This window comes from Carcharodon carcharias, chromosome 18 (assembly GCF_017639515.1).
Source record: "Carcharodon carcharias isolate sCarCar2 chromosome 18, sCarCar2.pri, whole genome shotgun sequence".
Taxonomy (NCBI): Eukaryota; Metazoa; Chordata; class Chondrichthyes; order Lamniformes; family Lamnidae; genus Carcharodon; species Carcharodon carcharias.
This window is the reverse complement of record NC_054484.1, coordinates 9,477,092-9,503,644: the sequence shown is the minus strand read 5'-3', so window position 1 is coordinate 9,503,644 and position 26,553 is coordinate 9,477,092. Positions and strand designations below refer to the sequence as shown.

Genomic DNA, 26,553 nt, shown 5'->3' with positions numbered 1-26,553 from the left:
TAATCTGGGATATGTGCAAGGTTCTGGTTTCGAATGGATTATAACGTGCATGGCTTGGGATGCTGGCAGTGGGCTTTGTTTACCTCTATCTCATCTCGTGTTCTGGTGAACTTATGTCAACTCCGGTGCCAATTCGCTAAAGAATAGTTGCATGGTCTTTTGCTCCTTACTCCCCTGTAGTTTTCCTACTGTGTCACGTGGACATCCCTATCTTTGATCCCACCCAAGGCCATTGTGCCTGGTTGGATTTGCATCTTTAATGCTCTCTCCACCGCTTTCTCTCTCTCAGGGGTTGCTGAGACTTACTGTAGCTCCGGCTCTTTGGGCGAGCCCCAATAGCGAATGCCCAAGGGATATTTGACCTTGAGGAGAATCACAGCCCATCTGATTGTCTCCGCTTATCATTCTCCGCACTGACCACGCTTGCGCTTTCCATCATGGCTCACCTGATAGCACTCAGGAGCAGGAATCATGATGGATTTCTACCCCCACCCCCCCCCACCCCCCCAACCCCACTCCCCCCCAGCCCTTTCCCACTCCTTCTCATCCCTAAGACGCCGGAACTAATTGTTGCAGCTCCTCACTACCCTCCCCTCCTGCCCTACTCCAAATTGAATTGAAATAATCCAGCATAAATCAGTGATAGAACCCTAAAGCAGACAGCACATCACTCATTAAGGACTCGTGCCTGCAGTTTTTATATCACTGTGGATGGTAAGTGCTTTCTTTTCCCCCCCAAGCAACACAATAACCTGCATTTATATAGCATCCGTAACCTTGTAAAAGATCACGAGGTGCTTCACAGGCAGACAAATTGTCACCAAGCCACAAAAAGAGATATTAAGACAGCTGACCAAAGGTTTGGTCCAAAGGTTTTAAGGAGTGTCTTAAAGAGGAGAAAGATGTAGCGAGTCAGAAAGCGAATTCCAGAACTTTGAGCCCAAGCAGCTGAAAGCACGGCTGCCGGTGGTGGAGCCAAGGGAGCGGGAGATGTGCAACAGGCCAAGAATTGGAAAAGCACAGATATCTCGGAGGGTTGGAGGGCTGCCTGGTCTCTTGCCAGTGGTGCTTTGGGAAGCTTGGGAACAACAGTTATTTTTCTGCTGTCTCCTGCACTCCCCTTCCTCACTATGATCCCACCCGTAACCCCCTCCCCAGCCATAGGCCCCTCACCTATGCTTGGCAACTCCCCACAGCAGTGTGGATGATGTCAGGTGCAAGGTAGCATTGCAGAGTGACTGCGATTCCATGTGTGGACAGTGCAGCTCCTTGCTTATTTCTGTTCATAGATTCATAGACTCTGACAGCACAGAAGGAGGCTATTTGGTCCATTGTGCCTGTGCTGGCTCTTTGAAAGTGTTATCCAATTAATCCCACTCATTCCCTGCGCTTTCCCTATAACCCTCCAAAAGTTTCCACTGCAAGGATTTTTTCCCTGTCCCTCCCTGTCAGCACCACCAGGACTGCAGTGGCTCACCATCACTTTCTCAAGGACAGTTGGGGTTGGATATTAAATGCTGGTGTAGCCAGTGATACTCACACCCCAGGGACAAATAAAAAAATTTCAATTTCCTTTGAAAGCTACAACTAAATCTGGTCCCACTGTATTTTCAGACAGTTGTTTCAGCTCATAGGAAGCAAACGACTTTCTGAATGGGACAACTCAGTTCACCCACTGGGACAATCTTAATTGGTTAAAACCACAATTGACCATTTTTTTTGCCACCATTTCAGCTGCTCCACAAAACATCCCTTCATCGTTGCCCTATGAATTCCTCCTGCAGTTCTCGCCATTCCTGTTCCTCCACCTTCGTTCATACTGCTTTTGAGTCTAGCCAAAGGCATTGAGCTCTCTTCCTCTCACCTTACTGCCTTCCCCCTCCCTTGTGTCCTCTCCCCTTCCCTCCCTCTCTCTGCCCTCACCTGCTTCCAGTTCACTCCCCTCTTCTCTCCCCTTGTTCTCCCTCCCCATCCACTCCTCCCTTCCCTGCCCTTCCCCTCCCTTGCTCTCCATTCACCTCCCCTCCTGTCCTGCTCTCCTTTCCCCTCCCAACCCTCCCTTCCCCTTCTCCTCGCCTTCCTGTCCACCCCTCCCCTCCCTGCCCCTCCCTACCTGTAAGTCATCCAAATGCCCATTTTTCAACTGTGTTAGTTAAATGACTGCAGTCTGTTGGGGTGTTGGATAGGCTGAACTAGTAGGGGGATCCTTTCTCTGGAAAGAGAAGACTGGGAGTGACCCGATAGAGGTCTTCAAAATTATGAAAAGATTTGATAGGATAAACATATGGGGAAGACCAGAACTAGATGCCATAAATAGAAGATAATCACTAATAAATCCTACAGTGTAACCAGCAGAAATTAACCCATCCATTGAGAAGGAGCCACCATTAAACATCCCCAACTGTTTCTTAAATTATTACAGGGGCCTGCTCCCAATAGTCTAGGCAGCTTTTCATAGACCACTACGAAACTCTCTGAGTCTGGCTGAAAATACTTCAAGATCCTGGTGATGGGGAGGAATGTTTTCCCCTTGATTACTTGAACAACTTCAGATCAAGATGAAGGCCACTTAAGGGAATCAATTCAAGGGAGAAAGCAAAACATTAGAAACAAGCGCAGTACATGTTAGAGGAAATTTCCAATGATCCTTTTCGAAGAGGCAACACTATTAGATCAAATCAACCGGAGGATAGCAAACCCATTATTTCAAATGATGCGATTGGAATCAACAGGAATTTCAGTTCAGCATGATGGAATTGGAATTTCAGATTAAAGTAGCATTTAGGTCATCGATCCACTAGTGACCGTTATAATTACCATGTACTTCAGAGATCCTTTTCCTGCTTGTTGGCTGGTTTGGAACTTTGCTTCAAGCATCATGTCCATTTGGGTGTGTGTTTGTTGTTTTCACTATCTCTCATACTAATGACCCTGGATGTTGGGCTCTCCAGATTGCTTTACTGGTCTCTTCACATTTGTCTTGGTCCAATCTCCAGTGACCTGCTGTTCTATCCCTCTCCCTTCCTCTTTCTCTCTGTTCAGTCTCTTTCTTCAGTAAGGTGACTCCGGGAGTGTATCTGATTCCCATTGGTAATTGGAGTCTTCAATAAACATTTTGCCCCAACTCTTATAACCGCATTAGGTTTTGATTTACAGTGCATTGAATGTATTAACTCCTGTCTTATATTCTAATAATCACCCCTACATGAGGACTGTAAATATTGTTCATAATTAATAACAGGAAATCTGTGTACTGTTCTGACTGACATCGCCTGTCATTAAAAATCTTTGTCTTGGATGTAGTCGAGCCAAGCAGAATTGTCTCCATCGATATGAGCACTTTGGTTTTTAGAGAGGTGATTTTGAAAGTTCCTATAAGTCATTCTGGATGTCAAAGGCTCCCATTTTAGAATGCAAGAGCCATTTGTTGTTTCTGAGTCTCATGGTTTTGACCTTTTTTGTTATTATTCATTCATGGGATGTGGGGGTCACTGGCTGGGCCAGCATTTGTTGTTCATCCCTAACTGCCCTTGAGAAGGTGGTGGTGAGCCACCTTCTTGAACTGCTGCAGTCCCTGTGGTGTAGGTACACCCACAATGCTGTTAGGAAGGGAGTTCCAGGTCTTCGATCCAGCGGCAGTGAAGGACCAGCGATATATTTCCAAGTCAGGATGCTGAGTGGCTTGGAGAGGAACTTCCAGGTGGTGGTGTTCCCATCTACCCGCTGCCCTTGTCCTTCTAGATGGTAGCGGTTGTGGGTTTGGAAGGTGCTGTCTAAGAAGCCTTGGTGAGTTGTTGCAGTGCATATTGTAGATGGTAAACACTGCTGCCTCTTTGTGTCAGTGGTGGAGGGAGTGAATGTTTATTGTGGTGGATGGGATGCTGATCAAGCAGTCTGCTTTGTTCTGGATGATGTTGAGCTTCTTGAGTGTTGTGGAAATGCACTTATGCAGGCAGTGGAGAGTTTTCCATCACATTCCTGATTTGTGCCTTGTAGATGGTGGACAGGCTTTGGTGAGTCAGGAGGTGAGTTACTCTCTGAAGAATTCCCCTGACCTGTGCTTGTAGCCACAGTATTTATCTGGCTATTTGAGTTCAGTTTCTGGCCAAAGGTAACCCTCAGGATGTTGATACTGGCAGATTCAGTGAAGGCAATACCATAGAATGTGAAGGGGTGATGGTTAGACTCTCTCTTGCTGGAAATGGTCATTGCCTGGCACTTGTGTGGTATAAATGTCACTTACCGCTTATTAGCCCAAGCCTGAATATTGACCAGATCTTACTACATATGGACACGGACTGCTTCAGTATCTGAGGAGTTGCGAATGGTGTTAAACATTGTGCAATCATCAGCGAACTTCCCCATTTCTGACTTCATCATGGAAGGAAGGTCATTGATGAAGCAGCTGAAGATGGTGTGCCCTAGGACACTACCCTGAGGAACTCCTACAGTGATGTCCTGGAGCTGAGATGACTGACCTCCAACAACCACAACCATCTTCCTTTGTGTTAGGTATGACTCTAACCAGTGGAGAGCTTTCCCCTTGATTCCCATAGATTTTAGTTTTGCTAGGGCACCTTGATGCTACACTCGGTCAAATGCGGCCTTGAGGTTAGGGTAACCACTCTCACCTCACCTCTGGAGTTCAGCTCTTTTGTCCATATTTGAACCAAGGCTGTAATGAAGTCAGAAGCTGAGTGGCTCTAGCGGAACTTGTTAAATTGTTATGGGATTTTTCAATGAATTTCCACCAACAACAGAAACTGATTTCATCCTTGGAGGGGCAGGCTTATTCCTCCTCTCTTAGAGCTCATCTTGAGCACTTTGCCCCATTTTGGACATGACGGAAAGGTGGGAAACTGAGCTATACTGTGATAGTGGGAGCCTAGTAGTCGCAGAGATTTTTGGGATGTCTTGTATGAAATTGTGCGTGTGCGTGTGTGTATGTGTGTGTGTGTTTGCACGCACAGGCATGGACCTACCTCAACTGGAGTGGGATTGAGCCAGTGCTGTTAGCGTTAATCTGATCCACACACTAACTATCCAGCCAACTGAGCTAACTGCAGGTAGCCATTCCTGTCTCCCCCCCCACTGCCACCCCACTGCACTGTGTGTTTAGTATGGAGACCAATTCCTTAGGAAACATGAGACAGCACATGGAGGGAGTCCATTTGAGCCTAGCAGGTATGTGCCAGTCTTTGAAAGAGCTCTCCAATTAGTTCCTAATTCACTGCTCTTTCTCAATGTATATTCCGCTTCAAGTATTTATCCAATTTCCTTTTGGAAGTCCTGATTGAAACTGCTTCCACCACCCTTTCAGGTAGTGCACTTCAGGTCAAAACAACTCGCTGCGTAAATTTAGTTTCCTCATATTGCCTCTGGTTCTTTTTCCAATTACTTTAAATCTGTATCCATTAGTTAGCAACCCTTCCACCACTGGAAACAGTTTCTCCTTATTCACTTGAGTGAAACGCTTCATGATTTTGAACTGCAAGGGAGTCCAGGGTTATGGGGAGCAGGCAGGAAAGTGGCATCAAGACCACAATCAGATCAGCCATGGTTTTGTGATAGTGAATGGAGGACCAGGCCAGATGGGCCAAGTGACCTTCTCCAGCCCTTATTTCTTATGACCACTTCTATTAAAGCTCCTCTTAACCTTCTCTTCACAAATGCGAGCAAATCCCAGATTCTCCAGCCCCTCATCCTTGGTACCATTCTAGTGAATCTCCTCCGAGCTCTCTCCAAGGCCCTGACATCCTGCCTAAAGTGTGGTGCTTAGAATTGGTCGCAGTGCTTCAGCTGGAACTTAGGAAGTGCTCTGTAAAGGTTTAGTTCACTGGCAAAGCAAGTCTTTTTTTTAACCTTTTATTCCCCTTTGGGATTTCTTGTGCTGACAGGTAAAGGGCCCTCATCACAGAGACTCCAGCCTAGCAGTCCCTTCTCCAGCAGCGGGAGTGTGAGTGCAACTCACAACCAGTGCCAGAAATCCAGACCTCCCAAAAAACACAAGCCGGCTGGGGGCAGACTGGAGCAGCCCTCGGCGCCGCACCGCCGGGAGGTAGCAGCAGACGGTAAGTTCCAGGTCCGAATACAATCCATCAGGCAGGAACCGAAACGGATTGAACAGAGCTCACTTTGGGCGAAGGGGGACGCCAGACTGCCTCTGCTCAGACCGCCTGTTATCAGCAAAGAGAACCTGCATTGATATAGCGCCTTTAATGTGGGAAAAATGTTCCAAGGCCCTTTACAGGAGCATAACTCAAAATCAGACACTGTGCTGCAAAATTTAGATGTGAGGGTCGATGGTCAGGATATTGATCAAAGAGGCAGGCATTAAGGAGAGTCTTAAAGGAAGAAAGGCAGATAGAGAGGGGAGAAAGGAGGGAATTCCAGAGCTTAGGGTTTAGGCAGCTGAAGGAACGGAGGAAAGAAAGAAATTAGAGATGTACAAGAGACTGTAATTAGAGAACACAGACCATGGAGGCTTGTGGGCTGGAGAGGTTACACAGATAGGGAGAGTCCAGGCCAATGAGAATCGTAAAAACAAGGATGAAAATTTTAAATTATTCCCTATTTCATCTCCCATGACGGCCTCACTATCCACGTCAATGAGCAGAATGAAATCTCATCTGAAAGATGGAACCTCCAGCAATGCAGCACTCCTTCAGTATTGTCCCTCTGATAGTGCAGCACTCCCTCTGTACTAACCCTCCAACAGTGCAGCACTCCCTCCGTACTAACCCTCCAACAATGCACCACTCCCTCAGTACTAACCCTCCAACAATGCACCACTCCCTCAGTACTAACCCTCCAACAATGCACCACTCCCTCAGTACTAACCCTCCAACAATGCAGCACTCCCTCCGTACTAACCCTCCAACAATGCACCACTCCCTCAGTACTAACCCTCCAACAATGCAGCACTCCCTCAGTACTAACCCTCCAACAATGCAGCACTCCCTCCGTACTAACCCTCCAACAATGCACCACTCCCTCAGTACTAACCCTCCAACAATGCAGCACTCCCTCCGTACTAACCCTCCAACAATGCACCACTCCCTCAGTACTAACCCTCCAACAATGCAGCACTCCCTCAGTACTAACCCTCCAACAATGCAGCACTCCCTCAGTACTAACCCTCCAACAATGCAGCACTCCCTCAGTACTAGCCCTCCAACAATGCAGCACTCCCTCAGTACTAACCCTCCAACAATGCAGCACCCCCTCAGTACTAATCCTCCAACAATGCAGCACTCCCTCAGTACTAACCCTCCAACAATGCAGCACTCCCTCAGTACTAACCCTCCAACAATGCAGCACTCCCTCAGTACTAACCCTCCAACAATACAGCGCACTCTCAGTAATGGCCTTCTAACAGTGCAGCACTCCCTCAGTACTGACCCTCTGGCGATGAAGAGCAGTGGGAAACCAGGGAATTGGGAAGCCTACAAAGACCAACAGAGGACAACTAAAAAAGAAATAAGGAGGGAGAAGATTAAATATGAGGGTAAACTAGCCAGTAATATAAAAGAAGTTTGCAAGAGTTTTTTTAGATATATAAAGGGTAAGAGAGAGGCAAAAGTAGACATTGGGCTGCTAGAAAATGACGCTGGAGAAGTAGTAGTGGGGAACAAAGAAATGGCGGAGGAACTGAATAGGTACTTTGCATCAGTCTTCACAGTGGAAGACACGAGTGACTTCCCCAAAATTCAAGAGAGTCGGGGGGCAGAGGTGAGTATGGTGGCCATTACCAAGGAGCAGGTGCTAGGAAAACTGAAAGGTCTGAAGGTGGATAAATCACCTGGACCAAATGGATTACACCCCAGCGTTCTGAAGGAGATAGCTGAAGAGATAGTGGAGGCGTTAGTGGTGATCTTTCGGGAATCACTGGAGTCAGGGAGTGTCCCAGAGGACTGGAAAATCGCTAATGTAACCCCCCTTAAGAAGGGAGTGAGGCAAAAGACGGGAAATTACAGGCCAGTTAGCCTGACCTCGGTCGTTGGTAAGATTTTAGAGTCCATTATTAAGGATGAGATTTCTTGGAATACTTGGAAGTGCATGTTAAAATAGGGCAAAGTCAGCATGGTTTCATCAAGGGGAGGTCATGCCTGACAAATCTGTTAGAATTCTTTGAGGAGGTAACAAGTAGGTTAGACAAAGGAGAGCCAATGGATGTTATCTACTTGGACTTCCAGAAGGCCTTTGACAAGGTGCCGCACAGGAGGCTGCTCAGTAAGATAAGAACCCATGGTGTTAGAGGCAAGGTACTAGCATGGATAGAAGATTGGCTGTCTGGCAGGAGGCAGAGAGTGGGGATAAGGGGGTCCTTCTCAGGATGGCGGCCAGTGACTAGTGGAGTTCCGCAGGGGTCAGTGTTGGGACCACAACTTTTCACTTTATACATTAATGATCTAGATGAAGGAACTGAGGGCATTCTGGCTAAGTTTGCAGATGTTACAAAGATAGGTGGAGAGACAGGTAGTATTGAGGAGGCGGGGGGGCTGCAGAAGGACTTGGACAGGTTAGGAGAATGGGCAAAGAAGTGGCAAATGGAATACAACGTGGGGAAGTGTGAGGTCATGCACTTTGGTAGGAAGAATAGAGGCATAGACTATTTTCTAAATGGGGAGAGAATTCAGAAATCTGGAGTGCAAAGGGACTTGGGAGTCCAAGTCCAGGATTCTCTTAAGGTTAACTTGCAGGTTGAGTCGGTAGTTAGGAAGGCAAATGCAATGTTGGCATTTATTTCGAGAGGACTAGAATATAAAAGCAGGGATGTGCTGCTGAGGCTTTATAAGGCTCTGGTCAGACCACATTTAGAATATTGTGAGCAATTTTGGGCCCTGTATCTCAGGAAGGATGTGCTGGTCCTGGAGAGGGTCCAGAGGAGGTTCACGAGAATGATCCCAGGAATGAAAGGCTTAACATATGAGGAACGTTTGAGGACTCTGGGTCTATACGCGATGGAGTTTAGAAGGATGAGGAGGGATCTGATTGAAACTTACAGAATACTGAAAGGCCTGGATAGAGTGGACGTGGGGAAGATGTTTCCATTAATAGGAGAGACTAGGACCCGAGGGCACAGCCTCAGAGTAAAGGTAACTTTTAGAACAGAGATGAGGAGAAACTTCTTTAACCAGAGAGTGGTGAATCTATGGAATTCATTGCCACAGAAGGCTGTGGAGGCCAGGTCATTGAGTGTATTTAAGACCGAGATAGATAGGTTCTTGATTGGTAAGGGGATCAAAGGTTATGGGGAGAAGGCGGGAGAAACTTATCAGCCATGATTGAATGGCGGAGCAGACTCGATGGGCCGAATGGCCTAATTTCTGCTCCTATGTCTTATGGTCTTATGCAGCACTCCCTCAGTACTAACCCTCTGATAGGGCAAGAGAGCGCTGCTATATGAGCCAAACTGATAATAACAGAGTAGAATCTACAACTTGCATTATGTTACATTTTAGGAGTGTGGCGGGAGAGGTGATTGAATGAAATCAATGGAATTCAGTAAAGTTGCTGAGTGAGATTTTCTTCACTCTAACGAAACAATAATAAAACTATAGACTGCATCCTACCAAGCTTGGGCTCTGTATGCAGAGGCCCTCTTCAGCCGTGTCACATCCAAGTGAAGTACTGGTGGGTACAGGTGTGTCCCTGTATAACATTCATGTACTGTACTAGTAGGGAAGAGTCTGACACAGTAAAACACTGCAGTACTGGTGGGGACAGGTTTGTCACTGTATAACACTGGGGTACAGTACTGGTGGGGACAGGTTTGTCACTGTATAACACTGGGGTATAGTACTGGTGGGGACAGGTTTGTCACTGTATAACACTGGGGTATAGTACTGGTGGGGACAGGTTTGTCACTGTATAACACTGGGGTATAGTACTGGTGGGGACAGGTTTGTCACTGTATAACACTGGGGTATAGTACTGGTGGGGACAGGTTTGTCACTGTATAACACTGGGGTACAGTACTGGTGGGGACGGATCTGTCACTGTGTAACATTGGGGGACAGTACTGGTGTAGACAGGTCTGTCACTGTATAACACTGGGGTACAATACTGGTGGGGACCGTTCCATCACTGTATAGCATTGGATCCATGAAGTTGATTCTGATTAAAGTACTGTGAACTGTGCAGAAATGGAGCAACTCTATGATCTTTCCTGATCTGTGCAGCAGCAATATTTGATAATATGTCTTGCATTTTGACATCAGCACACCACATCTGTAGGCAATGCATGCTCTGGAGTTTCTCCCCCATTGAATATAGATCGAACAATAATTTAGGGCCAGGATTTACTAGCCAGATTTAATGGGGAGTGATGTTGTGACAGCATTGCCGCACAAACAGCAGCCAAGAGAGTGAGGAGCCATAATTGAGCAAAACTATAAAAACAAACCAAGCTGAAAATGGGCAGCTGTCACATCGAGTGTTTGTGCAAACATCGAGCTAGGTCTTGCTGGAAATCTGGCTACATCCTCTTCGCCTTAAACCTGGAACCAGCTGCCCTTCGGAATGCTACGTCTGTCACAATTTCAATGGCGTAACTGAAGGTGACTCCCATAGTGTGCCCGGTGACTCACATCGTCTTGTACTCGTGTTTTTCCTCAGTGTGGTGTTCATCGAGGAGACCGATGCCAATATTGGGGAGAGGAAAGAGCTTGTATAGTTTCAGTGCCTTGTTATGTTCTCAGTGCGCCCCAGAGAGCTTGCCAAACCCTTTTCGTATCAGACAGCTGGGTGAAGGCAATAAGCTCGGCTAGATCTTGGTAGGGCAGAACGGCACAGAGCAGGGGCTGCAAATCTGAGGTATGAACAGAAAATGCTGCACTTGCTTATCAAGTCATGCAAACAGCGTCTGTGGAGAAAGAGAAAGAGCTAACAGTACCACCACCAAACACCACCTCCATTCTGAAGCAATCGTCCCCTCTGCAGCACCTGGCTCAAGTTCTCTCTCACCCCTTCCACTTCCCATCGCAATTTTGCAAGCAAGCGCAGGAGACGCAACACCCTCCCCTTCACCTCCTTCCCCTCCCACCATCCAGGGCCCCCAACACTGCCTCCAGCTGAAATGGAGATTCCCTTGTATTCTTTTCAATTTCATAAACTGTATTCGCCGCACATAATGCAGGATCCTCTTCATCGGGGAGACCAAACTCAGATTGGATGACCACTTTGCAGAACTTTAGCCTGTCCACAAACCTGACCTTGAGCTTCTGATTGCTTGCCATTTTAATTGACCTCCCACTCTGACCTCTCTGTCCTTGGCCTCCATATCTGTTCCAATGAAAACTCGGTGGAAGCTCAACAAACAGCACTCATCTTTCCATTAGGCAAATTACAGCATTCTGTACTCAACATTTATCCCTCAACTAAAATTACAACACAATTCTCATCCCCATCCGCACAACCCTCCATTGCTTCAACTCTCCCTCCCTCTTTAAAGAGCGCAGGGGAGTTCTCCACATTGTCCTGGACCAATATTTGTCTCTCAACCAAAATCAGTGGGAAAAAAAAAACACCTGGTCATTATTACATTGCAGTTTTTGGGATCTTGTTATGTGCAAATTGAATGCTGCCTCTCCCTCAATACAACAGTGACTACACTTCGAAAAGTACTTCATTGGTTGTAAAATGCTTTGGGGTACCCTCGGGTTGTGAAAGATGCAATAAAAATGCAAAAGTCTTTGTTCCTATACTATCCCAGCCCCCTCACCGGGAGCTGAGGGGGAGGAGAGCAGGGGGGAAGGTGTGGGGTAGTCTCTGTGGGAAACGGTGGAGCAGCGGGGAACCCGATGGTTGGGAAGTGCCAATTTTTCTGCTAGCCTGGCTGGGATGGGTGATAGAGATGTACTTGCCCCAGCTCGAGCACCCCTATGTTAAATGGTACGCCCCCACTTCCTGGCCCTGCAACCTCCACCCCCTCCACACTGCAGTGAAAATTCAACCCAAACTACGTACCACAGGACTGGAGTGGGGTTTGAACTCATGACATTCTGACTCAGATGCCACTGACTGAGCCAACTCTCACTTTCTGACTTCAAACCACAAGCCAAGATTCTCAGCCTCCAGTTGGAAATTCCAATCACAAACTTAATGTGAAACAAACTGTGCGGACCTCTTTCAATTCTGGCCTCCCCTTGCTCCACCTTTGGCGGCGATGCCTTCAGCTCCCTAGGTCCCAAACTCTGGAATTCTCTTCCTTACCACATGTCTCTCCACTGTACTTTTCTCTTTAAGACACAGCTCCTTGACCAAGCTTTTGAGCACTTGTCCTAAGAGCTTCGTTTGTGGTTTTGGTATCAGATTTTGTTTGACAACACATCTGTGAAGTGCCTTGGAATGTTTTCCTGTGTTAAAGACACTATATAAATGCACTTGTTGTTGCTGAAGGGCAAGCCCAAGTTCCCATAGGCAGTGCTGAAATCCTGAACCTAAAGCCCAGAAAATTATTGCTTCATTCAGTATATTACTCAAGAGAACATACAAAATAGGAGCAGAAGTAGGCCTTTCAGCCCCTCTAGCCATTCAATAAGATCATAGCTGATTTGTTTGTGTTTCGAATTCCACGTTCCCATCTACCCATGATAACCTTTGACTCCCTTGCCTAACAAGAATCTATCTAACTCTGCCTTAAAAATATTCAATGACCTCACCTCCACCACCTTCTGAGGCAGAGAATTCCAAAGTTGCACAAGCCTCGGAGAGAAAAAAATTCTCCTCATCTCTGTCCTAAAAGGGTGACCCCTAATTTTAAAACAGTGCCCCCTAGTTCTGGATTCACCCACAAGAGGAAACATCCTTCCATGTCCACCTTGTCAAAGCTGTTCAGGATCTTATATACTTCAGTCAAGTTACCCCTCACTCTTCTAAACTCCAGTGGAAACAAGCCCAGTCCCTCTCACCTTTCCTCATAAGACAACCCACTCATTCCAGGTATCAATCTAGTAAACCTCCTCTGAACCGCCTCCAACGTGTTTACACCTTTCTTTAAATAAGGAGACCAAAACGGCACACAGTATTTGTGATGTGGTCTCACCATTGCTCTATATAACTGAAGCATAACATCCTTATTTTTTGGTTCAATTCCTCTCAAAATAAAGGATAGCATTCCATTAGGTGCCTTAATTACTTGCTGTACCTGCATACTAACTTTTTGTGGCTCATGCGCAAGATCACCTAGATCCCTCTGCACCTCAGAGTTCTGCAGTTGTTCTCCATTTAAGTAACACTCGGCTTTTTTATTCTTCCTGCCAAAGTGAACAACTTCACATTTTCCCACATTATACCCCATCTGCCTGATTTTTGGCCACTCACTCAACCTATCTATATCCGTCTGTACCTCCTTACATCCTCTTCACAACATACTTTCCTCCACCTATCTTTGTGTCATCTTCAAATTTAGCTACCATGCCTTCGCTCCCCTCATCTCAGTCACAGATAGAAATTGTAAAAATTGAGGCCCACATTGACCTGAACCTAACTCCACTCCACTCGTCACATCCTGCCTATCAGAAAAATACCCATTTATGCATACTCTCTGTTTTCTGCAACCAGCCAATCTTCCATCATAATAACATGTTACCCCCTACACCATGAGCTTTTATTTTCCACAATAAGACTTTGATGTAGCACCTTATCAAATGTCTCCTGGAAATCCAAGTACAGCACATCTATAGGCTCCCCTTTATCCACCATACATGTTACTCCTTCAAAGAACTGCAGTAAATTGGTTAGCCACGATTTCCTTTCACAAAACTATGCTGACTCTTAATGACTTTGAGTTTCTCTAAATCCCCAGCTATAATCTCTTTAATGATCGATTCTAACACATTCCCCCAGATATCAAGCTAACTGGCCTACAGTTCCCTGTTTTCTGCCTCCCTCTTTTCTTGAATAGAGGGGTTATATTTGCTATTTTCCAGCTTGATGGAACCATTCCAGAGTCTAGCAATTTTTAGAAAATTAACACCAACGCCTCTACTACCTCATTAGCCACCTCTTTTAAGGCCCTAGGATGAAATCCATCAGGACCCAGAACCTTGTCAGCCCACAGCTCCATCGATTTGCTCAGTACTACTTCCTTAGTGATTATAATTTCACCAAGTTCCCCTCTCCCTTCCACCTTTTGATTTACAGCTATTGCTGGAATGTTTTTTGTATCCTCTGTAGCGAAGGCAGAAACAAAATATTTGTTCATTTCATCTGCCATTTCCTTATTATCTACTATTAACTCCCCATTGTCACCCTCTAGAGAACCAAACTCACTTTACCTACTCTTTTCCTGTTTAAATACAGAATTCAAGAGGCGGTCTCACCAATGCCCTGTATAAATGAAGCATATCACCCTTATTTTTCAGTTCAATTCCTCTCAAAATAATAATTCCATCAGCCTTCTTAATTATTTGCTGTACCTGCTCATTAACTGTTTTTACATTTCTCGCTAGCTTCCTCTCTCTAATTTATTTTTCCTGATTAACCTTTTAAGCATTCTCTGCCGTTCTTTATATTCTAATCAATCATCTGACCTGCTTCTCATGTTTGATGCTTTCCTTAACTTCTTTAGTTAACCACAGATAGTACGTCCTCCCCTGAGAATTTTTCTTTATGGTAAAAATATACTTATTCTGAGTATTCTGAATTATCCCCTTAAGTATCTGCCACTGTGTCTCTATTGGTCTATCCCCTAACCTAGTATTCCAGTTCACTTCAGCTAGCTCAGCTTTCATGGCCAAAAAGTTGCCTCTATTTAAATTTAAAATACTAGTCTTAGACCCTCTGTTCTCCCTTTCACTCTGAGGTCATTACTTACTCCTGTCACGTTTCACAATGCCAAGTCTAATATAACCTGCTCTCTGGTTAATTCCAGAACTCTTAAGAAGTTATCTCAAAAGCATTCCATGAACTCCTCACCAAGATTACTAGTGCCAATCTGATTTTTCCAGTTTATGTGTAAATTAAAATCTCCCATGATTATTGCTGTCCCTTTATCATAAGCACACAATATTTCTTCTTGTATACTTTGTCCCACATTGTAATTACTGTTGGGAGGCCCTGCAGACCACTCCCACTCGTAACTTCTGTCCCCTACTATTCCCCATCTCCACCCAAAACAATTCTACATCCTGATCTCCTGAACCAAGCTCATCTCTAACTACAGCACCAATGCCACCCTTGATTAACAGTGCCACCCCTCCACCTTTACCTAGTTTCTTATTCTTCTTGAATATCATATACCCCTCAATATTCAGGACCCAGCACTTGTCATCTTGCAGCTACGTCTCCATAATGGCTATCAGTTTGTACTTATTTACTTCAATGTGCGCTATCAATTCATTTACTTTGTTATGAATGTTGCATGCATTCAGATCTAGAGCCTTTAGTTTTGTCTTTTTGTTACCTTGTAACATCTAATCTTTGACTGTTGATGTATTCTTAGGTTTTATCTCTCTGTCCCTTCCTGCTATTCTTTGATCCTCATTTACCGTTTTACTATTATGCTCTCCTGTCTTGAATCTACTCCTTGATCTGCTACAACTATCCAAGCTTGATCCCTCACCTCTCTCCCCCCCCACCTTTGTTTAGTTTAAACACAGTTTTTCCTAGTTTTCCCTAGAAAGTGCAGCAAATATTCCACATTCTTTGAGTTAACTTCATCCTCATATACGTTTCAAGTTTACTCCAACTGAGCACCTTTCCAAGGTTATTCTTTATCATACCCATTCTCAGAACGTGGGTGTTGATCTTAAGGCTGGCCTTTATTGCCTGTCCCTCGTCGCCTCTTGAGAAAGTGGTGTTGTGCCATCTTCTTGAACTGTTGCCTGCTGAAGGCGCTCTCACTGTGCTGTTAGTCCAGGATTTTGATGCAGTGACATTGAAGGAATGACTGATGGTGTGTGTGATTTTGTCAGGGAGCAGTCAGGGGGGTGGAGTGGTGGTGGAAGGAGCTTGGAGATGTTGGGGTTTCCAGATTCCCAGATGTGTTAAGGCAGCTTGCGGAGGCAATGTAGTGAAAGATTCATCTTGCATTTGAACCGTGCGACATTCCCAATTTGTGAGTGCTTGTTACTTCACACTGGGTGCAACAAGGGGGCAGGGGTGAAGAATCGCAGTTGCCACCATTGATCCCTTCAGTTTGATGAGCATAAAAGGGAGATCAGAGTGATGAGGTAGCTCGATCTCATGTGGTTATGTTTGAGTTACTTTGTTTTCCTTTTTTTCGCAAAGACCTGCCTCCACCACCTGACCCACCACCATGTCAGGGTTCAAAGCTGCAATCTGGGCAAGCACCGAAAGGAACAGGCCTGGTGGGCTCTCTAGAGAGACAGCAACTGCCCCGCCTAGAAGAGAGCATGGAACATCTGGCCAAAACATCCCTAGACCACGTGCACCAAGAGGACTCACGGAACAAGCTCCAGCAGAAGCCAACACTTGGGTCAGGTATGAATGGGCATTGCAAAAGGTCATAAGAAATAGGGGCAAGCCCTTTTACGAATAAATTATGTTTATTTCGTACCCTGTGTGGCGGGTTAACACCGCTGAGGTTCATTCATTCCAGTTTGGATGGGGAAAGCCGTCATGATACAATGGGATGGCGATAGGAGCCATTCACTTCCATCTGCCACCAGCAGAGTCGGGTTCCCTTTTGTTCAGTATGAAACGGTGAGTCAGGCAGTCTTTCTCAAACTTCCTTAAACCTAGCCCATCCTTAAACAAAAAGCTGTGTGAGTTCCCCGGATGGGTGTGAATATCCAGATTTAATTAGGTATTCACCTGAGACTTGATACTGCCTGTAGCTAAATGACAAAGGTCAGATAATTTGCAGCTTGCTTGCATCCAGTTTTTATAAGTATTGGCTAAAAATTCATATCACACTGGGCACAAAATCTTCTTTATTAGTAGGATCATAGAGAACAAGAGCAAGGAGGTCATATTGAACTTGTATAAGACACTAGTTCGACCTCAGCTGGAGTATTGCATCAAGCTATGAGCTCTGTACTTTAGAAGAGATGCAAAGGCAATGGACAGTGTAGAGGGAATTTTACTCTGTACCTAACCCCGTGCTGTATCTTCCCTGGGAATGTTTGATGGAGACAGTGTAGAGAGAGCTTTACTTTGCATCTAACTCTGTGCTGTACCTGTCCTGGGAGTGTTTGATAGGGACAGTGTAAAGGGAGCTTTACTCTGTATCTAACCCCGTGCTGTACCTGTCCTGTGAGTGTTTGATGGGGACAGTGTAGAGGGAGCTTTACTCTGTATCTAACCCTGTGCTGTACCTGTCCTGGGAGTGTTTGATGGGGACAGTGTAGAGGGAGTTTTAGTCTGTATCTAACCCCGTGCTGTACCTGTCCTGGGAATGTTTGATGGGGACAGTGTAGAGGGAGCTTTACTCTGTATCTAACCCCGTGCTGTACCTGTCCTGGGAGTGTTTGATGGGGACAGTGTAGAGGGCCTTTACTCTGTATCTAACCCCGTGCTGTACCTGTCCTGAGAGTGTTTGATGGGGACAGTGTAGAGGGAGCTTTACTCTGTATCTAACCCCGTGCTGTATCTGTCCTGGGAGTGTTTGATAGGGACAGTGTAGAGGAAGCTTTACTCTGTATCTAACCCTGTGCTGTACCTGCCCTGGGAGTGTTTGATGGGGACAGTGTAGAGGAAGCTTTACTCTGTATCTAACCCTGTGCTGTACCTGCCCTGGGAGTGTTTGATGGGGACAGTGTCGAGGGACCTTTACTCTGTATCTACCCAGCAATATAGAAAATTGTCCATGTATGTCCTGTACACAAAAAGCAGGACAAATCCAACACGCCTAATTACCACCTCGTCAGTCCACTCTCAATTATAGTAAAGTGATGGAAGGGGTCATCAACAGTGCTATCAAGTGGTATTTGCTTAGCAATAACCTGTCAATGATGCTCATTTTGGGGTCTGCCAAGGCCACTCAGCTCCTGACCTCATTACAGCCTTTGTTCAAAGATGGACAGAAGAGCTGAACTCCAGAGGTGAGGTGAGAATGACGGCCTTTGACATCAAGGCAGCATTTGATGGAGTGTGGCATCAAGGAGCCCTAGCAAAACTAGGAATCAGGAGAAAAACTCTCTGCTGGTTGGAGTCATACCTAGCAGAAAGGAGGATGGTTGTGGTTGTTGGAGGTCAGTCATCTCAGCTCCAGGACATCACTGCAGGAGTTCCTCAGGGTAGTGTCCTGGGCCCAACCATCTTCAGCTGCTTCATCAATGACCTTGATTTTCATTCCATCCACAAACATTCACTCCCTCCACTACTGACGCACACGAGCAGCAGTGTGTGTACCATCTACAAGATGCACTGCAGAAACTCACCAAGGCTCCTTCGACAGCACCTTCCAAACCCACAACCACTACCATCTAGAAGATACATGGGAACACCACCAGCTGGAAGTTCCCCTCCAAGCCACTCACCATCCTGACTTGGAAATATATCGCCGTTCCTTCACTGTCGCTGGGTCAAAATCCTGGAACTCTGTCCCTAACAGCACTGTGGGTGTACCTACACCACATGGACTGCAGCGGTTCAAGAAGGCAGCTCACTACCACCTTCTCAAGGGCAATTAGAGTTTGGCAATAAATGCTGGCCCAGACAGAGAAGCCCACATCCCATGAATTAAAAAAAATTCTAACTCTCTGCTGTACCTGCCCTGCGAGTGTTTGATGGGGACAATGTAGAGGGGGCTTTACTCTGTATCTAACCCCATGCTGTACCTGTCCTGGGAGTGATTAATGGGGACAGTGTAGAAGGAGCTTTGCTCTGTATCTAACCCTGTGCTGTACGTGACCTGGAAGTGTTTGATGAGGACAGTTTAGAGGGATCTTTACTCTGTATCTAACCCTGTGCTGTACCTGTCCTGGGAGTGTTTGATGGGGAGAGTGTAGAGAGAGCTTTACTCTGTATCTAACCCCGTGCTGTACCTGCCCTGGGCGTGTTTGATGGGGACAGTGTAGAGGAAGTTTACTCTGTATCTAACCCCGTGCTGTACCTGTCCTGGGAGTGTTTGATGGGGACAGTGTAGAGGGAGATTTACTCTGTATCTAACCCCGTGCTGTACCTGTCCTGAGAGTGTTTGATGGGGACAGTGTAGAGGGAGATTTACTCTGTATCTAACCCCGTGCTGTACCTGCCCTGGGCGTGTTTGATGGGGACAGTGTAGAGGAAGTTTACTCTGTATCTAACCCCGTGCTGTACCTGTCCTGGGAATGTTTGATGGGGACAGTGTAGAGGGAGCTTTACTCTGTATCTAACCCCGTGCTGTACCTGCCCTGGGAGTGTTTGATGGGGACAGTGTAGAGGGAGATTTACTCTGTATCTAACCCCGTGCTGTACCTGCCCTGGGCGTGTTTGATGGGGACAGTGTAGAGGAAGTTTACTCTGTATCTAACCCCGTGCTGTACCTGTCCTGGGAATGTTTGATGGGGACAGTGTAGAGGGAGCTTTACTCTGTATCTAACCCCGTGCTGTACCTGTCCTGGGAATGTTTGATGGGGACAGTGTACAGGGAGCTTTACTCTGTATCTAAGCCCGTGCTGTACCTGTCCTGGGCGTGTTTGATGGGGACAGTGTAGAGGGAGCTTTACTCTGTATCTAACCCCGTGCTGTACCTGTCCTGGGAGTGTTTGATGGGGACAGTGTAGAGGGAGCTTTACTCTGTATCTAACCCCGTGCTGTACCTGCCCTGGGAGTGTTTGATGGGGACGGTGTAGAGGGAGCTTTACTCTGTATCTAAACCCCAAACTGTACCTGTCCTGGGAGTGTTTGATGGGGACAGTGTAGAGGGAGCTTTACTCTGTATCTAACCCCGTGCTGTACCTGTCCTGGGAGTGTTTGATGGGGACAGTGTAGAGGGGGCTTTACTCTGTATCTAACCCAGTGCTGTACCTGTCCTGGGAGTGTTTGATGGGGACAGTGTAGAGGGAGCTTTACTCTGTATCTAACCCCGTGCTGTACCTGTCCTGAGAGTGTTTGATGGGGACAGTGTAGAGGGAGCTTTACTCTGTATCTAACCCTGTGCTGTACCTGTCCTGGGAGTGTTTGATGGGGACAGTGTAGAGGGAGCTTTACTCTGTATCTAACCCCGTGCTGTACCTGTCCTGGGAGTGTTTGATGGGGACAGTGTAGAGGGAGCTTTACTCTGTATCTAACCCCGTGCTGTACCTGTCCTGGGAGTGTTTGATGGGGACAGTGTAGAGGGAGCTTTACTCTGTATCTAACCCCGTGCTGTACCTGTCCTGGGAGTGTTTGATGGGGACAGTGTAGAGGGAGCTTTACTCTGTATCTAACCCCGTGCTGTACCTGCCCTGGGAGTGTTTGATGGGGACAGTGTAGAGGGAGATTTACTCTGTATCTAACCCCGTGCTGTACCTGTCCTGGGAGTTATTGATGGGGACAGTGTAGAGGGAGATTTACTCTGTATCTAACCCCGTGCTGTACCTGTCCTGGGAGTTATTGATGGGGACAGTGTAGAGGGAGATTTACTCTGTATCTAACCCCGTGCTGTACCTGTCCTGGGAGTTATTGATGGGGACAGTGTAGAGGGAGATTTACTCTGTATCTAACCCCGTGCTGTACCTGCCCTGGGCGTGTTTGATGGGGACAGTGTAGAGGAAGTTTACTCTGTATCTAACCCCGTGCTGTACCTGCCCTGGGAGTGTTTGATGGGGACAGTGTAGAAGGTGCTTTACCCTGTATCTAACCCTGTGCTGTACCTGTCCTGGGAGTGTTTGATGGGGACAGTGTAGAGGGAGCTTTACTCTGTATCTAACCCCGTGCTGTACCTGTCCTGGGAGTGTTTGATGGGGACAGTGTAGAAGGTGCTTTACCCTGTATCTAACCCCGTGCTGTACCTGTCCTGGGAGTGTTTGATGGGGACAGTGTAGAAGGTGCTTTACTCTGTATCTAACCCCGTGCTGTACTTGTCCTGGGAGTGTTTGATGGGGACAGTGTAGAGGGAGATTTACTCTGTATCTAACCCCGTGCTGTACCTGTCCTGGGAGTGTTTGATGGGGACAGTGTAGAGGGAGTTTTACTCTGTATCTAACCCCATGCTGTACCTGTCCTGGGAGTGTTTGATGAGGACAGTGTAGAGGGAGCTTTACTCTGTATCTAACCCTGTTCTGTACCTGTCCTGGGAGTGTTTGATGGGGACGGTGTAGAGGGAGCTTTACTCTGTATCTAACCCTGTGCTGTACGTGTCCTGGGAGTGTTTGATGGGGACAGTGTAGAGGGAGTTTTACTCTGTAGCTAACCCCGTGCTGTACCCGTCCTGGGAGTGTTTGATGGGGACAGTGCAGAGGGAGCTTTACTCTCTATCTAACCCCGTGCTGTACCTGTCCTGGGAGTGTTTGATGGGGACAGTGTAGAGGGAGCTTTACTCTGTATCTAATCCCGTGCTGTACCTGTCCTGGGAGTGTTTGATGGGGACAGTGTAGAGGGAGCTTTACTCTGTATCTAACCCCGTGCTGTACCTGTCCTGGGAGTGTTTGATGGGGACAGTGTAGAGGGAGCTTTACTCCATTCCTAACAAATTCTGTACCCATCCTGGGAGTGTTTAATGAGGGAGTGTAGATATACTGTGCATATATCCATCTAAAGTGCTTGTTAAACAGCTGAATAAAGTTGTATATGAAAAGAAAGCCTAGCCTGTATGATAGCAGCTCTCATGACCTCTGGACCTTGCAAAGCACTTTAAACCCAATTTTTGAGGTACAGTCATTATGCTAATGTTGGAAATGCAGCAGCCAATTTGCAGAGAGCAAGCTGCAACAAATAGCAACATGAAAGTGATTAGAACCTCTGTTTTAGTTGCTGTTGGTTGATGGATAAATATTAGCCATGATACCGGGACAAACTCCCCTGCTCTTCTTCAACATAGCACCCTGGTTTATATAAGTCAATCTGAGAGAATAGACCCTTCCTTGGTTAAATGTCCAATCCAGAAGATAGCACCTCTGACATAAGAATTAGGAGCAGCGGTAGATCACTCGCCCCCCCCCCCCCACCCTCCGAACCTGCTCCGCCATTCAACAAGGTCATGACTGATTTGATTGTGACCTTAACTCCACTTTTCTGTCTGTCACCATATTGCTTAACTCCCTTGTTGATGAAAGTCTGTCTGCCTGGATCTTATGTATGTTCAACACCCAGCGCTCCTTCAGCTCAACATTGAGCAAGTGTCGGCCTGGCTTTTGTGCTCAAGTCCCTGGAGTGAGTCTTGAACCCACGATCTTTTTAGTCGGAGGCACGAGTGCTTTGGGCTGAGTCACAACTGATATGGTTTAAGCTAACTCTCCATATGAAATAAAGTAACGCCTGAACTTACTGTGCAATCCGCTAAATGTGACTGTAAATGGGTTTTTTTTGTGTTTTCTAGATGAAATCCTCATACCGTACAGCAAGCCTAGCTTTCCATCACCGGGCCATCTCAGTGGTCACAGCTCATCTGGAACAGCCTCATCAAAGGGTTCAACTGGACCCAGGAAAGGAGTGCCCTCACGAGGAGGTCCGGCAATCGCAAGTCATCAGTGGAACATTAGCGACCTTCCAGATGTAGGATATGTGGGATCGTGTGGTCAAGGGCAGTTTTTAGGGGATGTATGTAAGTACTTGGATGTAGAAAGGCCTGTGGAGTTTAAAAAGAGGAAAATGTAACTTGCTAAATCTTTTACAAATCACTTATTGGGCCTCGAGGAATGTCCAATTGTGGACACCATACTCTAGGAGGGATGTCAAGGCCTTTGAGAGGGTGCAGAGAAGATTTAGCAAAATGCTACCAGCGATGAGGGAGCTCAGTTATGTGGAGAGACTGAAGGAGCTGGGATTGTTTGCCTTATAGCCAAGAAGTGAAGGGGAAATTGAATAGACGTGTTCAAAATCATAAAATGTTTGATAGAGTAAATAAGGGGAAACTTGATTCTGCTGGGAGGAAGGGATGAATAGCCAGAGGACACAGAGTTAAGGTGATTGGCAAAAGAACTAGAAGCAATAGGGGAGGATTATATTTATGCAGCCAGTTGTTACGATATGGAAAGCTGCCTGAAAAATGTTAGAAGCCGATACTGTTGGCAGTCCCAACATCAACAACAACTTGCATTTACACAGCAGCATTAAGGGAATCAAACGTCTCAAGGCACTTTGTAGGAGCTTTATTTGACACTGAAAATGATGAGGAGATATTAAGACACATGGCCAGCTTGCTGAAAGAGGTGGGTTTTAAGGAGTGTCTTAAAGGAAGAAAGAGACGTAATGAGGTGGAGAGGTTCAAGGAGGGAATTCCAGAGCTTAGGGCCTTTGGGGCTGAAGGCCTGCCTGCCATTGATGGATTAATGGAAAGAAGCCAGAATTGAAGGAGTGCAGAGGTCTCGGGTGGGGGTAGGGACGATGGGTGCGCTGTTGCAAGGCTAGAGGGGTTTAGAAGAAGGAAAGGACTTGACTTTCGTGAACTCAGAAGAACTTGACAGCCAGTGAAGTACTTTTGAAGCGTAGTCACTGCTGCAACACTGGGAGACATGGCAGCCAATTTGCAGAAGCAAGACCCACAAACAGCGATGTGATAACGCCCCAATAGTTTGATATTTTTAGTGATGTGGGTTGGGGATAAGTATTGGTCCAGGGTGCTGGAGAGAACTCCCTTGATGATCTTCTAACAGAGATAGGGAGAGATGAGGCAATGGACAGATGTACCCACAAGAATGAGAATAGTAATTTTCAAAAGGGAACTGAATGTATATTTGACAAGGAAAAGGAAATTGCAGGGTTATGGGGAAAGAGCAGCAGGGACTGTGACTGAGAGAAAGGCTTTATCAAAGAGCAGACATAGGCAGGGCTGGCCAAAATGCCTGGCTTGTTCTGCACTGTAAGGTTCTAACTTTGTCTGATGTTTTTTCTCCTTGTCCCTCTTCCTGCAGAGTGATGAAGAGACATGTTCCTGAGATCCTACAGAGCGAGCCTAGCCTCTCAGATACGATGACACTTAAATGGAGCAATGAACCTCCTCCTTATTTAATGTATTATGACAGAACCTGTAAATGTGATGTAAAGTCCAAGAAAACACAGCCACACTTGTATCCCCACCATAACTCTTTAATACATTGCTTCTCATCCCTTCAACTCAATCACCTTGCTTGCCCCTCAATTCACCCACATATCCCCATCACCGCCCCCTTCCTTAACCCACCGCACCACCTCCCCCGGCCCCAAAATAAAATAGAAACTTGACAGGGAAGAATCCAAATATGAATAGAAGTTTAGCCATCACAGCCCGAGAGAGAAAGGGATTTCTTGTGTAAATAATTTCTGTTGCATTGCTATACAAAGTTCACCTCGTTTTTTTGACTTTTCATCTTGTAATGTCTATTCTTTTTTTATTGGTCTGTTGTACTATATGTGAATTGATTAGGCAGAGATGCCATTAAAAATTGAAAAACAACAAAAAAGGTTTTTTTAAGGTTATTACTGTATCACTTTTTTGTTTAATATTCTGTTTTTGAAGTTTGCACTGATTTTTTTTTAGTGATAAGCACAAACCTTTAAAGTCCCTACGAAAATGAAGAAAGCGAAAGATTGAAGTCGATTGAGTCGTAGATGAGGGGGATTTTTTGTTCATTGTGTGTCTGGCAGTGTGCGTGCGTGGGCCTGTTTGTGTACGAGTGCATGCGAGTGTGCTCGAGCCTCTGTGTTCATATGTGTGTGTGTGCGTATGTGTGCAATCGCATGCATGTGCGTGTGCGCGCGCATACGTGTGTGTGTGTGTGTGTGTGTGTGCGCGCGCGCTTGCATGTGTGTGTATATGTGTGTGTGTGTGCGTGTGTGTGTGTGTGTGTGTGCAGGGGGAAGAAAAGGAATCTTCTGGAAGTTCCCAGGTCATGTTCAGAATGTCATGACCTCCACTTGCCGATGGGCTCAAGAAGTAGAATGTGATAGCGGCCGATTGTGTGCAACACCATCACAGGAACGTTCCCTTTGTGCGACTGTGTGGTAGCAACATCAGAACCAAAGCAAGAGGTCTCATCACAGCTGGCCAAGTCGGGGAAGTGAAGTGAAGCCTTACGACCAGAGAAAACTCCTCCCCCCTTCCCTTAGCCTACATGTAGTTATTTAAAACATTGCCCTTTTTAATATAAAGAAACATTCCTAATCTACCCCACTTTAAACTGTATAAAGATTTGTCATGTTAATGCTCTGATGATGTGTGACTGGGATCTTAAATCACAGCTACTGACTGCGAAGACTTTGAAAGGGTGCTCTATGTCAAATATAGTCTTAAACATTAATCCTAAAACAAGGTCCGGAGCCTTGCTTACGCTGTTAAGATTAAAATAAAGTGTGTGTCAGTATTACAGAAAGTTGTTCATGGGTCTATAGAATATCGATTAAAGCTTTGATGTTTTTATGCGACATTACCTGTCTGGCCTCTGCCTGTATGTTATAAATGGGACCTCACACACCCCAATATTTGAGAAATCCACACAGCCTCAAGCACAGCCAATTCTAACATTTCCCCCCTCCCCACTTCAAGTTGTTTGTCAAGACCTGAAACCTGCATTTATAGAGTGCCTTTAATTTGGTAAAATGTGCCAAGCTACTTCAGAGGAGTGTTATCAAATAAAATTTTGCATGAAACACTTGCGATGTTAAGACAGGTGTGACCAAAAGCTAGGTCAAATGTCACAAGGTGCAACTTAAAGGAGAAGAGAGGGGCAGAGAGATTTAGAAAGGGGCATCCAGAGCTTAGGACCAAGGTGGCGCAGGCACCAGTCCCAGGATGATTAAAATCGGAGGATGTACGAGAAGCTGGAATTGGAGGAGCGCAGAGATCTCGAGGCATGGGTGTGCAAGTGTGCACACGTGTGTGTGAGGAAGCCTTTGTGTTTAAGTATTGTGTGCGTGAGGTTTGAGAGTGAGTGGGTAGAAATTAATGTCCCCCAAGAGCAAGCCAGGAGGCAAGGGGGGGTGCTGCTGTATATGTGGCAGGAAGGCCAATGGTGGAGACCCTGTCACTTTCCTGACTCTCCCCAGTGAAGTGTGGGGTGGGAAGGGTTGAGGACAGCCTTCTGGCCAGAGGCCAATTGAGGCCCTTAAAGGTGGTGGCTTTGAGGAGGGGAGGGGGTGGGGGGGTCCACGTTATGTGAGCAAGTTACCAAGTACACCCTGGCAAGCGTTCCTGTGGCCTGGTGATGGGGTCCCTTCTGTTCGGGCACCCTGTGCCCAATTGAGGGACCTGCCGGCACCAAAGGCTGCCTTCACAAGAAGACACCGCTGCCTTTTACAGCCCCCCTCACCATCATCCCCCACCTCCTCACCACCACCCCCCTCCCCCACCCTTGCCAGGGCCTGCCTTGGCTGGCCCCAGAGACCCCACCCCACTCACCTGTGTTGCGGGGCTCCAGCGGCAACCCTTCCCCGAAGGCCTCTTGCAGCACTGAAGTTGGCCACCGCTCCCAGTGGCACTCCTGGTACTGGAGAGCTGCTGGCCCCTGATTGGCCGACAGCTCTCGGAGACAGGAAATTTGCCCT

At 46.5% G+C, this 26,553-nt stretch overlaps 1 protein-coding gene across 9 annotated transcripts in view; it reads left to right on the top strand.

Annotated features, from left to right (window-relative positions):
• robo2 (roundabout, axon guidance receptor, homolog 2 (Drosophila)) overlaps window positions 1–24,467 on the top strand; it is a 637,222-nt gene extending 612,755 nt beyond the window's left edge. For all 9 annotated transcript variants that reach the window (XM_041211369.1, XM_041211368.1, XM_041211367.1 and 6 more), the window contains 4 exons: window positions 5,898–6,071; window positions 16,237–16,449; window positions 22,412–22,636; window positions 23,946–24,467. In XM_041211369.1, the coding sequence (XP_041067303.1) occupies window positions 5,898–6,071; window positions 16,237–16,449; window positions 22,412–22,636; window positions 23,946–23,947 (614 nt within the window). In that variant the 3' untranslated portion in view covers window positions 23,948–24,467. The remainder of the gene's footprint in view (window positions 1–5,897; window positions 6,072–16,236; window positions 16,450–22,411; window positions 22,637–23,945) is intronic.
• Window positions 24,468–26,553: the final 2,086 nt, after the last annotated feature.